Here is a 15,810-nt window from a genome sequence, read left to right as displayed (position 1 = left end):
TAACAAAGAAATGTTTGTGCCCGAGCTGTAGTATGCCTGTCAATCACTTCTACCCACAAAGAGGCCCAGATGATGCTCAAAGTGGTGAGACCAGATGAAACGGTCACATACTCAGACCCTGGAGGTCGGGAGAGTGTCATTTTAAAACTCTAGGTATTGTCATTTCTGGGTCTGAACAAAATGTCTATGCTTTTGATCCTCAGAACCAAAAGCTTCCCAATTTCTCACTTAAGTTGTGGGATCCTTTGGTGCCCTCAGGCAAAAGAGGTCTAGGTACGTTAGTCTTGATTGGTTTGGGACGCTGAGATGATCCTGTGACCACAGGGAATTCTTGGCACCAGTGTTTCCTTAATTGATGCCCCTAGAACATTAATCCCGGAAGATGTTGAGAGAGGAGCTGGGGAGACAGAGAGGGACAGAGGGAGATAGGAGGAAACCTAGTCTGGGAAATTGGAAAATGCTCCATGTTCTCATTTTCTCTTGGAGATTCGCAGTGCATATTAATATATTAATGCTCTGAGAAATCCCACAGCAAAGAAATCTACTTGCCTCTATTTAATCCAAAATTTCCCAAACTTAATTGACCATAGAATTTTTTTCTCAACACCAAATAATAATAGTTCAATAAAACCCACTTTGTGACATGCTGCTTTACCTCAACCCCAGATTGCAGACTTTGGTGGCTGGAGAAAGACTTGGTATACAACAATTAATTCTTTGTCTCTAACTGGTTTCTTTGCCAACTTTGTTTGTCCCAAAATTCAAGGCCAGTTTTACAAAGAGGTCAAGTAGGAAGCTGATGATTTGCTTGAATTTCAGGGACAATAGATACTAATAGCAAACAGATACATAGTACTCACTACCTGTCAGGTGTTGTTCCAAGCACGTTATGTATGTCAACCAGTTGAGTCATCATGACAACATTGTGAGGTAGGTACTATTATTATCCCCATTTTATATACATAGAAACTGAGGCCCGGAGCCACTTGCCCATGGTCACACAGATAATAAGTGGCCAAGTGAGAGTGGGATTCCTTCTCTGCTCCCTGAAATTATTTATTCATCATTATTCATTCATTTCTTTGGTACTACAAGATCCGTGGTCCTTCAGAACTCCACTGGAAAACATAACATCCTCCCAAAGAGAGAATTCTAAGACCCACTATAGAGGCTGTTTGTTTTACCTAGAAATTTTTCACCAGTCTTTACTATCTTGTGATGGTCTAGCCCAGATGTCACTCCCCCTGAAAAGCTTTTTCAGAAACCCTGAAAAGTGAATAATCCCTGCTGTGTTACCACAGCTGTGGTGTAGACCTTGTCTATACTCTTCATATTGGATTGTAATTACTTTGTATACATGTTAATTTATTTCACCAGACTATGAAATTCTCAAATGTAGAAACTGTTTCAGGCATTGTACTAGACTTTCAAGGATAGAAAAATGCATAAGATACCGTCCCTGACTTCAAAGAGCCCCTATGCCATTTATAACTGTTTCTGAGGAACACATGACATTTAAGACAAGGGCTAGAAAGCCATCAGCATAGGGTTAGGTAGGCACAGAGGAAAGAACAATTTGGTATTTGAGCTGGGACTAAAGGAGGAGGAAGATTTCAATGGGAGAATGAATAAATGAGTGAATGAATCCCTTGGTGAGATGAACAACTTGCATTACTTTTATGGTGTGAGAGGAAAAGGATTGGACTTAGAGACTGTATTGGCAGCAGCTGCCATTAGCCCTGTGACTTCAGGCAAGTCACTTCATTTTTCTGTTTCAGTTTATCCATCTGCAAAATTGGAATAGTTACCACTCATTTCCCAGGATTTGTTTTAAGAATGAAATAAAACCATGACTAGACAAGTGCTTTGTGTAAAATGCTAAATGCCATAGAGATGCTAGGTATAATTATGGTTTTTAATTCCTTTTGTACATTGTTCTCTTAAGAGTTCAATAAGATGGAGAACATTCACTGAGAGCTTATTCTATGGCAGGCATCATTCTACGTACTTTCTGGATACTATTTCATTTGCTGTCACAGTCCTATGAAGCAGGTATTACTATCCTCACTTTACAAATCAGGAAAAGAGGGCACAGAGAAATTAAGTTGTCTTGTCCAAGGTCACACAGCTATTAAGTCCTGGGGCCTGGATTCAAAACCCAGATGGTACCTCCAAGCCCCTGATCAGAGACTTAATGTATGAAGACGCTCTCAGTGTGGCCCAGTTACGACACATCAGTCAGCTGAGAATGGACAGATGTGACAGGGTGACCATCCTCTGATGAGACAGAGATCCACACCCCTCTCCTTCCCCTCCATCAGCAGATAAATTGAACATGTGTTTAATTGTAGGAACCACGGAGCCTGGATTTTTTTCCCAAACATTTTTCTGTTCTTTACTGAAGCACTGATTAGAAGAAAAACCGTGGCATAAAAGTTATAGCCATTTTACAGGGCTTTTTATAAAAAGGACTAGGTGAACCTTCTAGTGAAACCTAGCCTGGCAGGGTCACTGTTAAGGAATACAAAGACGACTGCTAGACAAATCAGAAGCATGAGGCCCACCGTTCACTCAGATCAAGTGGCATTTATCTATATTTTTAAATGCCTCTCTACCATTACCTTCTAGTGAAACCTAGCCTGGCAGGGTCACTGTTAAGGAATACAAAGACGACTGCTAGATAAATCAGAAGCATGAGGCCCACCGTTCACTCAGATCAAGTGGCATTTATCTATATTTTTAAATGCCTCTCTATCATCTTTATTTCATTGATATGAGCTTTCCAACAGAACCTGAAAGCGATTATATAGAACAGTAGGGCTTTTCAATAGCTTCTAACTTAGCAAGCCACAGTAATTCAATAAAGAGCAGATAAACGGCGAGACGCAGGGAAATTTCTGCTGAAGAATACAAATGTGTTCTCTACTGTATTGCTTCTGCCTTTTTCTAGGGAAAGGCAAAATGCCACACAAGAATGTGATGGAACTTTCCAGCTGGTGGTTTTGCAGTGTCAGGAGAGAAAGTGTTTGTGAAAATGAAAACTACTGATAATTAGGTGAGAAAGCCTGTAAAGGAGAAAAATAGAGAAACATTACAGCATCTTTATTTACATCAAGCTGAACGCTGTAGGTGGGTGTGTGAATTGGTACAATCTTTTGGAGGAGAATTTAGCAATGTGCTGATGCTCTGACCCAGCAATTTCACTTCTAAGAATCTATCTTATAGCAATACTTGCACACGCACAAAAAGGTATATTTACAGGATGTTCACGCTATAGCACTGTTTGCACATGTGAAAACTAGAAATCATCTATATTAGTCAATATTAAAATGTGTGAACAAATTATGGCATATCCATATTTTCCAGTAATTTGCTGCTAATAAATGGAATGAGACAGATCTATATATTCTGACACAGAATGTTGTCCCTGATATAAGTGGGGGAAAAGCAAATTGCAAATTTGTTATCTATCATATGATTCCATTTAAAAATGTTTTTAATGTTAATATATTCATAAAAAAATACCTGGGGGAATATGTACGAAAGACTACCAATGGCTATCTCTGGGGGATGATACTCGTATTTTGTAATGTTTACATTTTTATGAGCAGAGATTACTTTTGCAAATAGGAAAAAAAAAAAGAACCCAAAACAAAAAAACAATGGAATTGAATTATTTCCTTCAGGGAAGAAAGAAAATTTGAAAAGGCTGGTAATGGGGCTTATTCACTGTCTTTGGGTGAAAGGTTTCAGTGTAATTCCATAAGTGCTCTTCAGATTCTTGCAATCTGGGCAAGGGTGATATTTAGTCAGAAGGAACCAAAATGCCTGTGCTCACCAGGGAGACGGAGATGCACAGTGTCTCCCTCTGGCCTCCCTTATTCTGGTCTCCTTGATGTCCATTGGCTATTTCTGCTGCTCCTGAACCTTGTCTGATGGCTTAGAGCCAGTTTATTTAATCTATTTCTTTCCCTCACCTCACAAGCCATCTTAGAAGGTATTTAAACACGGTTGTAAGACCGTGGCCTTCGGAATTAGGTAGCCCTGGATTCAAATCCCGGCTTCACCACTCTCTTAACTATGTGATTTTAGGGAATTTGCTTCTTCTTTTAGGGCCTCTGTTTCCTCATGTGAGAAATACGATCATCTTAGAGAACCTGACTTATAAGGTCTTTGGAGTGATGAGAAGAGATAAGATTAAAAGGTGCTTGGGTAGAGCACGGTGCTAATCACACTAGGGTCTAGGATTCAATTCCTGTACTGGCCAACAAACCAAAAAAAAAAAAAAGTGCTTGGGCATAGTAAGTGCTTAGAAAATGACACCTATTATTATCATCACCAAGTCCTATCAATTCTTGGTAGAATCTCCCCATGTATCTTTTGCCTGATGAACTCCTGCTTGACCTTCAAGACCTGGCTCAAGTGCCATCACTGTGAAACCTCCTCTGGTCTCTCCCCATACACCTATAACTGATTTCATAAAGTTCCCTTACTGGAGGGACATGATATTCCCTCACAGCGCTGGATACCCAGCTTCATGACCGCACATTATGTTTTGATTTACTTGTGTGTCTCCTCGATAGACTCTGAGCTCCTGCAAGGCAGAAGCTCTGATTTATTCATTCCCAAATCCTCATCACCTACCTCAGTGCCCGGCCCGGAGTGTGAACTTAAATAGCCATTTTTCCAATTGAATTAATCCCATCTCTGCCTCTAACACCCAGGCCTGCCCGTTTTCAGTTCATGGTGGAAATATGTGCCCGGCCCGGAGTGTGAACTTAAATAGCCATTTTTCCAATTGAATTAATCCCATCTCTGCTTCTAACACCCAGGCCTGCCCGTTTTCAGTTCATGGTGGAAATATGGTAACAGCTTCCTAATTGGCCTCCCCACCTCTTCTCTCCCCACTCTAGTCCAGGCTAACATTTGATCCTGATAGGTCTTTTCTCAAAACCTTTCAACGACAGAGAAGAATTGTAGAAAGAACCCCAGAGGTGGAGTCAGTCAGACCTGGGTTTTAGTTCCAGTTTGGCCACAGGCTGATACGATTGCTTTACCTCTCTCAGCCTGAGCGTCTTTAAAATGGAGGCAATAGCCTCCTCCCACAGGGCACTAGAAGGAACTGAATGAGAAATGCATGTGAAAACGTGTCAACATTACCTAAATGTTAGATATTACTACTTCTATCATTTTTGAGAGGCAGTGTAACTCAGGGAGGAAGGAAAGAGTAGCTGAAATGTCTCTGTCCTGGAAGTCAAATGCCATCCTGAATGGTCACGTGATCTTGAACAAGTTTCTCCCAGAAAGAACTCCAAGATCCTTTCTGTCCTGGGGTCCTGTTTCTTTCAGAAACAGCATTTAAAGTGTCCTTTGTGAGACCAATCCCCAAGGCAAAGGGACAAAGGCTCCTCCACCCTTAATATTAAATACAAATATTAGAGGACGTTTGTGCTGTCCCTAACCATTTATGGAGCACTGTGACAAGGTAAATTGACTTAACTTACTCCATTAGCCCCCAACATTTCACAACAGATACCTAGCTTGTCAAAGTTCTCCTTCTGTTACCCTGGCATGCCCCCAGCACCCTTAGCAGAAGTTCTCATTAGACAAACAAGACACCCTGTACCTGGATATAAAAAGATGGAAAAATTAAAATTTCCCGCCTATAGAAAAACAAAAACAAAAACCCAACTATATCAAGATATAAACAGGTGATCTAGGGAGGGGACTACCATGGGGAAGTTTTTGCTGTTTCTCACTGATTAATTTGCTTACCTTGGCTTCTGTAACCAGCTTGCTTTGGGCCTTGTGAAACCCCTCTCACCCCCTCACACCAGAGGGGGGATGTAACTTTTGCTGTGTGACTGTGTGACTTTTTGCCTTTAAAAACCCCTCAAACTTAGGCTGGGGGCTGCTCTCTCACCAGAATATCTGGGGAAGTAGTCGCTGGCCGGCTAATAAAGACCCTTAAAAATTCTCAATTGAATGTTCTGGTTCCTTTCCGAGCAGCAGCCTCACAACAGCACTTTCATATTCCTCATTGGATTTGGAAAGGGCTTTAACAGGAGGAAATCAGCCAAATCTTAACAGCAGTCGGGTGGTGGAATTGGCATGATTTTAATTTTATTTGTTTTTCTAAACCTTTAATATCTTCTGCAGTTTTAGAGCTACATAGAGATGATGGTTGCATACCATTGTGAATGTGCTAAAAGCCACTGAATTGTACATTTTGGAATGGTTGATTCTATACTATGTGCTTCACCTCATTAAAAAAAATCTCTTGTAATACACGTGCATGATTTTATAGTCATTTCTTAAAATGTGATTTGAGGACAGAGTTACAAAGAAGGATCTCCTAAGGCTCAAAAGCAGTTTAATTAGCCACATCCTACCCCGCCCATTTGTCCAAGTCGCAGTCCCAGGCTGCCAGCCTGCAGCGCCCTCCTCCGACCACCAGGGGTCTCTGTAAAGCCCTCGCGTCTCTACATACCGGCGAGAGACGTCTCTTACGCTTTGAAGCGCGAGTGCGTACGAGGGGCGTGGCCAGGGGCGGACGCTCGGCGGCGGGACCCCCGCGCGGCTTACCCTAGCTGGGCTGCTTCTCCGGGCTTGGTCTCGGACTGGCCTACCGCCCCAAGTCCTTGCTGGCCCTCGGAGACCCACCCCACAGTCAAGACTTCTCCCGATCGGGCCGGTCCCCGACTTGCATTTTCCCCACCCTTAACCCCCTTCCGGGTGTCCGTTCCTCACCCCGTGCTCTGCCCTGTTCCGCCAAGGGTCCCCTGTCTCTGAGCCTCGGCCCCATGGCGCTGCAGGCGCTGCAGAGCTCGGGGGTGGCTTTACGCAAGATCCTGTCTCACTTCCCCGAGGAGCTGAGCCTGGCTTTCGCCTACGGCTCCGGGGTGTACCGCCAGGCGGGGCCCAATTCAGACAAGGTGAGACCGGACCCTCCCCAAGCAGCCCTCCAGTCAGTCCCACGCCTGGAAGCTGCCGGTTCTCACGAGTCCCTTTTTGCCTTCGATCCCTTCAGAGCCCTAGAGCGGCCTTTCCTCTGTGCATACTGCATGGGTCAACTAGAGTGCGAAACTGTTGTTAGTTTAACGACAGCGTCAGCTAAGTTTTCAAGGATAAGTAGGAGTCCGCTTAGGTCTAGAGCAGGAGATGCAGTTAGGTGGAGGAAAAAGCTGGTGCAGAGGAAAGGTGGAAGAATGGAAAATAAAGAGTTGTTAGATTCTAGTTCTGTGTTTTCAGCCTTGGTGAACATTGGAATTTTCTGGGGAGCGTTAAAAAAAGTACCGATGCCTGGGTTTCACCTACGGAGATTCTGACTTAACTGTTCTGGGATGAGGCCTGGGCCTCAGGAATTTTAAAAAAACGTCCCAGATTATTCTAAAGCGTAGCCAGGTTTGAAAGTCACGTCGATAGCCATAGAAAATACAAAATGCTGTTCTGACTTCAAGAAGTTGACGGACTGGCTGTTAAGGCCAGGGCACGTGCAGTGAGGGTAATTAACAGAAGAAGTTAGTGGGTGACCAGTATACGAGGGTACTTCAAAAAGTTTGTGGAAAAATAGAATTAAAGGATGATACAAATTTTTCCATGAACGTTTTGAGGTACCCTCAGCACGTTCAACAAGTCTTTTTGGAACTAGGCACTATTACTCTTCAGAGCTGGCTGAGCGCAAAAGCCGTGAGGGTAGTTTTCCTTCTGATTTACAGAATCCAGTTTGCAGATTGCAATAGGGCCTCCCGGATCTGGATACCTGTCTTCCTGTTAAAGTTTGCCTGTTCACGTCTTGGTGAGGACATCTATTCTGTTGCTTGGATTTCTTCTGTTTCCCAAGTGTACTGCTATTTAATATTTTTCCTTAAATTGGCAGTATATGAGAAAACTATATCATAGGCTAGTTATTTTTTTCCAACACACATTAACATAATTACAAAATTGAAAAAAAAACATGTTTATGTTGCCCTCAAATCTTAAGTATCTCCAGTGTTTTGTGGATCATACTGTGGGAAACTCAGAGCAGGCTTAACCTCCTGGTAGCCACCTCTTCATTTTTCCATGAAGGTTTTCTTTTCAGCAGACCTGGAATTCCCTCCAAGAAAAGGTCCTTCCCTTTCCCTCACTCTTATTCCTAACACTGAAGTTAGGAAGTCTTGTAGATTCTAAAACCTAAATTTCTCAAATTAGTCCCTAACCTCAGTGCCTTAGCTAATACCTTTTCATTTCTCACCTGGAATCTTGCAGTGTCTTCCTATCAGGTTTCCCCCACCCTTAGTCTCTCCTCCCTCCAATTAGCTCTTCCGCAGGAAAATTTCTAGCATGGAAGACAGCCTCCCTCTGTGGTCTCATCTCACACCACGTGAGTATGTTCTATTCCAGCCATATCAAAGTGCAGCTTCCAGAACATGCCTGGCCCTCATATCCACAGGAACAGCTTCCTCTAACATGCTGCCCTTCCCTTCCCCATGTTTCTAGTGCTTCCATAAAGCTACTTAACTCTCACATGTCCTTCAAAACTCACATTTGACATCTCTAGGGAAATTTCTCCTTCCTGTCCTGACCCAGCTCCCATTCTGAGTGAAGTTAGTACATTTAACATTCCTATATCAAGTCAATTTAGTGATGATTTGTCTGTTCTCACCAGTAGACTCTGAGCTCTTCTACTCTGGGAACTATCGGAGCTCATTATACGTACTCAGTGAGTGGCTGGTGAACGGGTGAGAGTTAAGATAACTTATTTCCCTTTATGTAATACTTTATAGAGTTTATTATCCTCATGGTGTTAATTTGATCTGGAAGAAAAGTGGAGCACATTTAGCTGAAAGGCAGTGTAGCATCGTGGCTCGGCACATAGAAATTGGATCCAGACTACTTAGGTCTGCCAGTCACTAGCTCTGTGTCCTTGGGCAAAGAGCTTACCCTGTGCCTTGGTCTCCTTTCTTCTAAAATTGGGATAATAGCAGTACCAACCTTGTAGGATTGTTTTGAGGATAAAATGAGTTACTGTATGTATTATATATAAAGTGTTTAAAAGAGTGCTGGCACAACAATATATGTCAAGTAATTGTTTGCTGTTTGTGTTGATGAAAACAAAGCTCAAATTGTTTCCAGAGACTTGCTTAAGTTTCTGACGACAAACCTTGGTCTTCTGACTATTAATCATAATAATGTAGTATTTTAGAGCTTTTCACTCTACTTAGGTATCTTTTTTGGAATTAATACTGAAATCATTCTCTTTTCTTCACCTCATAGAATGCCATGCTGGACTTTGTGTTCACAGTAGATGACCCTGTTGCATGGCATTCAAAGAACCTGAAGAAAAACCGGAGCCACTACTCTTTCCTAAAAATTTTGGGGCCCAAGATTATCACATCCCTCCAGAATAACTATGGTGCTGGAGTTTACTACAATCCATTGATCATGTGTGATGGTAAGGTAAGTGACTTTGATCTTAACTTGGGTGGTTGTTCATCTTTGTTATTCAAATGCCAGCTAAATATATATGTTCTTATAATCAGGCAACGTTCACACTGCTGCTGGATGTCTTAAACCCAGGAACAGATCAGTACTGGAGTCCTCATCTCACCTTGGCTGTTACTGCAGTGTGAGAAGGTGGTTGGGTGTGACTGCCTTTATTCTTTGCCTTTGGCCAAGAGGTTCTCAAGTTTTAGTGCGCATCAATGTCCCCTGGATGCTATGTGTGGGTACCCACACATGGCTCTTGGACACACAGATTGCTGGGCCCCACCCCCCAGAGTTTCTGATTCAGTGGGTCTAGGATGGGACTTGAGAATTTGCATTTCTAATAGGCTTCCAAATGATGCTAAAGCAGCTCTTCTGGGAACCACACTTTGAGAACCAGTGGTTTGGTTAACAGGAGAAATAGGCAGTCCCTTTTAGGATTAGGTGGAGATTAATCTCATCTAGAAGGAGGAGCAGACATCTCCAGGAAGAAGTTGGAATTGAAGAGGGTATCAGGTGGTTGGGAGCATGTGGTGCCAAGTGATGGACAGGAACCTCCTGGTGCCAGCAGGTGGGTGGTATTTGGCAGGGGGGTGATGGAGAGCAGATGAGATGATCCTGCTGAACTGTCTTTCAGAAGAATCACCCCAGTCTCTTACGAGGGCTGCCAAGAGCTGGGCAGGACCAGAGTCTAAATCAGATGCCTCCTAGAAATTAGTGGACCTAGGGAAGACATACACGTTTCACCTGCTGTGCCAACTCTGCTGCCAATTGCTTAGAGAGGCCAGACTTTGACAGGCATATGAATCATCTGGGGATCTTGCTGAAAAGTAGATTCTGATTCAGTTGACCTGGGATGGAACCTGAGATTCTGCAGTTTTTACAAGCTTCCAGGTGATGCTGATGCTACTGGTCAAAGGACCACACTTTAAAAGGCAGGAGGTTGGAGGACTGACTTGAGAAGGACTTGAAGACCTATCTGAAATTGGCTGAAGAATGAGTGCTATGATTGACTGGTAATGTTTGCATACCCTTTGGGCCATATACTTGCTTTTCTGGTTGAGGTCCAGTCTCGCTCCACGTGCGTTTTGCAAATGAAGAAACCAAGGTTCAGAGAGAGAAAATGACTTCCATAAGGTCATGCAGCTAGTTAGTGATAGGTCCCCCAAATTCCAGGCCAGTGGTGTTCTCGTTATCTCCCAGTTGGTACTTGCCTGCAGCAAAAAGGGCTTTCTGCAGAACTGTGACCAGAGTGGAGAGAAGAAGGTAGTTACTCAGCACAGCCTTCCACTTCCACTTCCATCATGCAAAACACATAACTTTGCTCTTTCTCCATAATTAATATTATGCTGAGCCTATCTCTAATTAGTAGTTTTTAAACAATATTACAAGCTCCAGTAACCAAATGTTTGGACATAATTATATGCCAAAGGGACTGTACTTTTTAATTGAAATTCTTTAGCTACTTTTTAGATATTCGCAGCCTGTTTGGATACTGAAGTTCAGCAAAGTGGGTCTGAAGATATTGTTGATGCAAATAGGACTTCGTAACCAGGGAAATCTGTGTTCAGGGATTATACAAATTATTATTGAAATGGACTTGACCATAATTCCATGTGTTTAGCATTGATAAAAAGATGTTATTTTTGGATGTTACTTTGTAATTATTAAAGTGTTTGAAATAGTCAATAGCAAAAGAGAAATTCACTATGTAAAGGATGTCAGTGAAAACTTTTAATTAAAGAATTAAAATTTCTTGTACTTTGTAATTAAAAGAACATTGGAAGATCAGACTTAAGTTCTGGTATGTAGTTTTGATTCTGCTACTACTGGTACCACTTTGGGCATGTCATTCTCTCCAGACCTCGGGTTTTTTATTTCTCAAATAAGGAGCATGAACTAAATCATTGCTTCTCAAACAATCTATGGGGAAGAACCAGGTTTTTATTTCCACTCCATTGAGGACCAATACTAGATAGCATCTGAGAGCCATTCTGCCTTTAACATCACATGGACCTAAGTTAAAACCGTGTCACCTCACCTCACGTACCTTAGAGGCTGATAGAGTTTGGATGTGTTATCCCTGCCAAAACTCATGTGGAAATCTGATCCCCAGTGTGGCAGTACTGGAAGCTGTTTGAGTCATGGGGGTGGATCCCTCATGAATGAATTAATGCTCTCCCTGGGGGAGGTGGGGTAGTGAGTGAGTTCTTGCTCTATTAGTTCCTGCAAGAGCTGGTTGTTTAAAAGACCCTGGCACCTCTTCTCTCTCTCTTGCTTCCTCTTGCCATGTGATCTGCTTGTCCCTGCCAGCTGCCTACCTCTTTCTGCAATGAGTAGAAGCAGACTGAGGCCTGTGCCAGATGCAGCTGTCCCAGAATTGTGAGCCAAATAAACCTCTGTTCTTTATAAGTTACCCAGTCTCAGGCGTTCTGTTATAGCAACACAAAATGGACTAATACAGAAAATTGGTACCAGAAGTGGGGTGTTATAACAAATATTTGAAAATGTGAAAGTGGCTTTGGAACTGGGTGTTAGGCAAAGGCTGCAGGAGTTTGGAGGACTCAGAAGAAGACAAAAAGACAAAGGAAAGTTTGGAATGTCTTAGAGACTGGTTATGTGGTAGCAAGCAGAATGCTGATAGAAATATGGACTGTAAAGACCACTCTAAGGAGGTCTCAGAAATCAGAAGGAGTTTATTGGAAACTGGAGCAAAGGTCACTCTTGCTGTGAACTGGCAAGGAACTTGGCTGCATTGTTTCTATGCCCTAGGACTTTATGGAAGTTGGAACTTAGGAATTGTGAACCACAGCATTTGGCTGAAGAAATTTCTAAGCAGCAAAGCATTAGGGAAGCTGCATGGCTATGTAATAGCTCTCAGCCTATTCTTTTAAACCAGAATTTAAAAGGGAAGCAGAGTGTAAAAATTTAGGAAATTTGCAGCCTGGCCATGTGGTAGAGAAGCAGAGAGCATTCAATGGGGAAGCCCAGCAACCATTAACTAAGAAGATTAGTACAAAGAAAAGGGATTATCAAGAGAAGGAGAAAAGGGCCCCGAGGGCGTTGCAGAAGCCTCTGGGGCCAAACCTACCATTTCAGGCCCAAAGGCCTAGAAGACAAAATGGTCTTGCGAAACAGGACTGAGGCATCCTCTGCAGGCTTACTGCTCAGGTCCACCTCTGGAAGCTGCTTCCAGTACAAGCATCCCAGGTGCTTTGGCTGCTCCAGCTGTGGCTAAATTGGCCCCAGGTGTGGCCGGATGTGTAGCTCTGGAACACACAAGCTGGAAGCCTTGGTGGTGTCCACATGGTGTTAGTTCTGCAGGCTCACAGAATGCCAGAGCTGTGAAGTCTTGGGAGCCTCCACTGCGATTTCAAAGGATCTATGAAAAAGTCTGGGGACCCAGGAAGAGATCTGTCACTGGGGTGGAGTCACCACAGACAGCCTTCACTAGAGCAATGCTAAGTGGAAATGTGGGATCAGAGTTGCAGCAGAGAAACCCCATCAGTGCCATGTCTAGTGGAGCCTTGAGAGCAAGACTGCCATGGAGACCCCAGACCCGTGGAACTACCAGCATGCAATGTCAGCCTGTGAGAGCTAAAGCATCACCTGAGACCAGGAAAGCCATAGGAGCAGAGCTGCCAGAGGATGTGGGGACCCAACCCCCACACCAGCATGCAGAGGACATCGAACATGGAGTCAAGGCACATGATTCGCCAGCTTTGAGATTTAATGCCTGCCCCGCTGGGTTTCGGACTTGTTTGGGACCTGTTTCTCCTTTCTTTTGGCCTATTTCTCCCTTTTGGAATGGGAATGTATTCCACCATTGCATCTTGGAAGTAGATAAATTTGGTTTTGATTTTTACAGGTTCACAACTGGAAGGACTTTTGCTTTTGGTCTCACATGAGACTTTGGACTTTGGTCTTTGGACATTTATTTTTTTATTTATTTTTTATTTTTATTTTTTGTCTTCTTTGTGACCGGCCACACCGCGCTCAGCCAGTGAGCGCACCAGCCATCCCTAAATAGGATCCGAACCCATGGCGGGAGCGCTGCTGCGCTCCCAGCGCCGCACTCTCCCAAGTGCGCCACGGGGTCGGCCTGGTCTTTGGACTTTTAAGTTGGTGCTGGAACAAGCTAAGACTTTTTGGACTGCTGGGATGGAATGACTGTATTTTGTATGTGAGAGAGATATGAGTTTTAGGGGTCCAGGAGCAAAATGATAGAGTGTGGATGTGTTGTCACCACCAAAACTCATGTGGAAATCTGATTCCCAATGTGGCAGTGCTGGAAGCTGAGTCATGGGGTGGATCCCTTATGAATGAATTAATGGTCTCCCTGGTGGAGGAGGGGTAGTGAGTGAGTTCTCACTCTATTAGTTCCCGTGAGAGCTGGTTGTTTAAAAGACCCTGGCACCTCTTCTCTCTCTCTTGCTACCTTTTGCCATGTGTTCTCCTTGTCCCTGTGGGCTGCCTGCCACTTTCTGCCATGAGTAGAAGTAGCCTGAGGCCCGTGTCAGATGCAACTGTCCCAGAATCATGAGACAAATAAACCTCTGTTCTTTATAAGTTACCCAGTCTCAGGTGTTCTGTTATAGCAACACAAAACAGAATCATACAGGGGCCAAATCCATCTTGGACACTAAATCCCTAAAAGGTTTTGGTGGAGATGTGTTTTCAAAAGGTAGGCATTTTGAGTGGCTTTGGAAATTAGGGTGCTACTGTGGTCAAGAATTTGATCTATTTTCTTATATTTTGTACTTGCATAAGCTGCAACTTGATATTTTGCTCTTTTTCTTGCCCATTTCCTTTCTTTTATAGCTTATCAAATACGGAGTTATTAGCACGAGTATTCTGATTGAAGATCTCCTGAACTGGAATAACTTATATATTGCTGGACGACTCCAAAAACCAGTGAGTGTTTCGTAGGCTGCCACAATTAGGGTTTCCTCTCTGAACCTGGCCTTACTTTGATCATGTGATTGTAATGAGATGGAACTCCAGGAAATGGAAGTGAGTTTCAGACTCCTCTTACTCCCTATAAAATTCATTGCCAGACAATATCCAGATATCTCTATGATTGTGATATAATAAGAAATGTATATTTGGTCTTTGTCCCTGGTTCCTGGCTCTGAGCTCCTAAAACCCTTGGAATTTCTGAGTGATAAGGGTAGGAACCATGTCTGCTGTTATTCATAACAAGTTCTCTTCAATCATACCTGAATTTATGCTAATGCAATAACTCTTGATGGGCCCCTATATTTTTTTTTTTTTTTTGGCAGCTGGCTGGTGTGGGAATCAGAACCTTTGATCTTGGTGTTAAAACACCTGGCTCTAACCAACTAAGCTAACCAGCCAGCCCATGATGGACGCTTAGGTAGCTTCAGGATGGGGGCTAGTTGCCAGGGGAACCAACCGCGATTACAGGGTTGGAACTTTCTATCCCCTCTCACCTCTCGGAAAGGAAGAAGGGGTAAAGATTGAGTTAATTATCAATGACCAATGACTTAATCACTCATGCGTAGGTAGTAGGACCTTCATCAAAACCCCTAAACAGTGGAAAAGAATGAAATACAACCATTTGTAGCAACATGAATGAACTTAAAGAAAATTATGTTAAGTGAAATAAGCCAGGCACAGAAAGAGAAATACCACATGTTTTCATATGTGGGAGCTAATAAAAATAAACAAACAAATAAATATTAGAAAAAAAAACCTAAAAAAGAGGTTCAGGTTGATGAACATATGGAGGTGCGGTGCAGTGGGTTGCTGGAGGCTCATGGAAGCTCCTTACCCTCCCCTATACCTTGCCCTGTGCATCTCTTCCATTTGGCTGTTCCTGAGTTGTATTCTTTAAAATAACTGGTAAATGTAAGTGAAGTGCATTCCTGAGTAAATTATCTGACCAGAGGAGGGGGTCATGAGAATTCACCAATTTATAGCTGGTGTGTACAAGACACCTGGACTTGTGATTGGCATCTGAAGTGGGGGCAGTATTGTGGAACCGAGTCACTAACCTGTGGGATCTGACTCTAACTCCACGTAGATAGTGTCAGAGTTGAATTGAATTGTAGGATACCCACTTAGTGTCTGGAGAGTTGGAGAATTGGTTGGTGTGAGGGAAAAAAACCCACACACTTGGTGTCAGAAGTGCCGGGAGTCTCTCTCTGCTCTCTCTGCTTTCACCTTCGTGCAATGTGAGAACCCTGGGTCACTGTCGCCAACACCAGATGGACTTTGGACTCCCTAGACTGAGAAACTAGCTAGAATCTTCAAGAAGTCTGGGGCCGGCCCGGTGGCGCACTGGATAGTACGCCGCTTGGGAAGCGCGGCGGCGCTCCC

The 15,810-nt window shown here is 43.3% G+C and overlaps 1 protein-coding gene across 1 annotated transcript; it reads left to right on the top strand.

The window, feature by feature from the left end:
- Positions 1 to 6,636: 6,636 nt before the first annotated feature.
- Positions 6,637 to 14,393, top strand: LOC103608901 (mitochondrial translocator assembly and maintenance protein 41 homolog; the record flags this gene model as incomplete). Its single annotated transcript, XM_008593290.1, has 3 exons — positions 6,637 to 6,935; positions 9,259 to 9,441; positions 14,290 to 14,393. Coding segments are annotated over exons 1-3 (419 nt in total), but the record flags the coding sequence as incomplete, so codon positions are not given.
- Positions 14,394 to 15,810: the final 1,417 nt, after the last annotated feature.

This window comes from Galeopterus variegatus, unplaced genomic scaffold, assembly GCF_000696425.1.
Source record: "Galeopterus variegatus unplaced genomic scaffold, G_variegatus-3.0.2 Scaffold8959, whole genome shotgun sequence".
Classification (NCBI taxonomy): Eukaryota; Metazoa; Chordata; class Mammalia; order Dermoptera; family Cynocephalidae; genus Galeopterus; species Galeopterus variegatus.
This window is presented reverse-complemented; position numbering and strand designations above follow the sequence as displayed.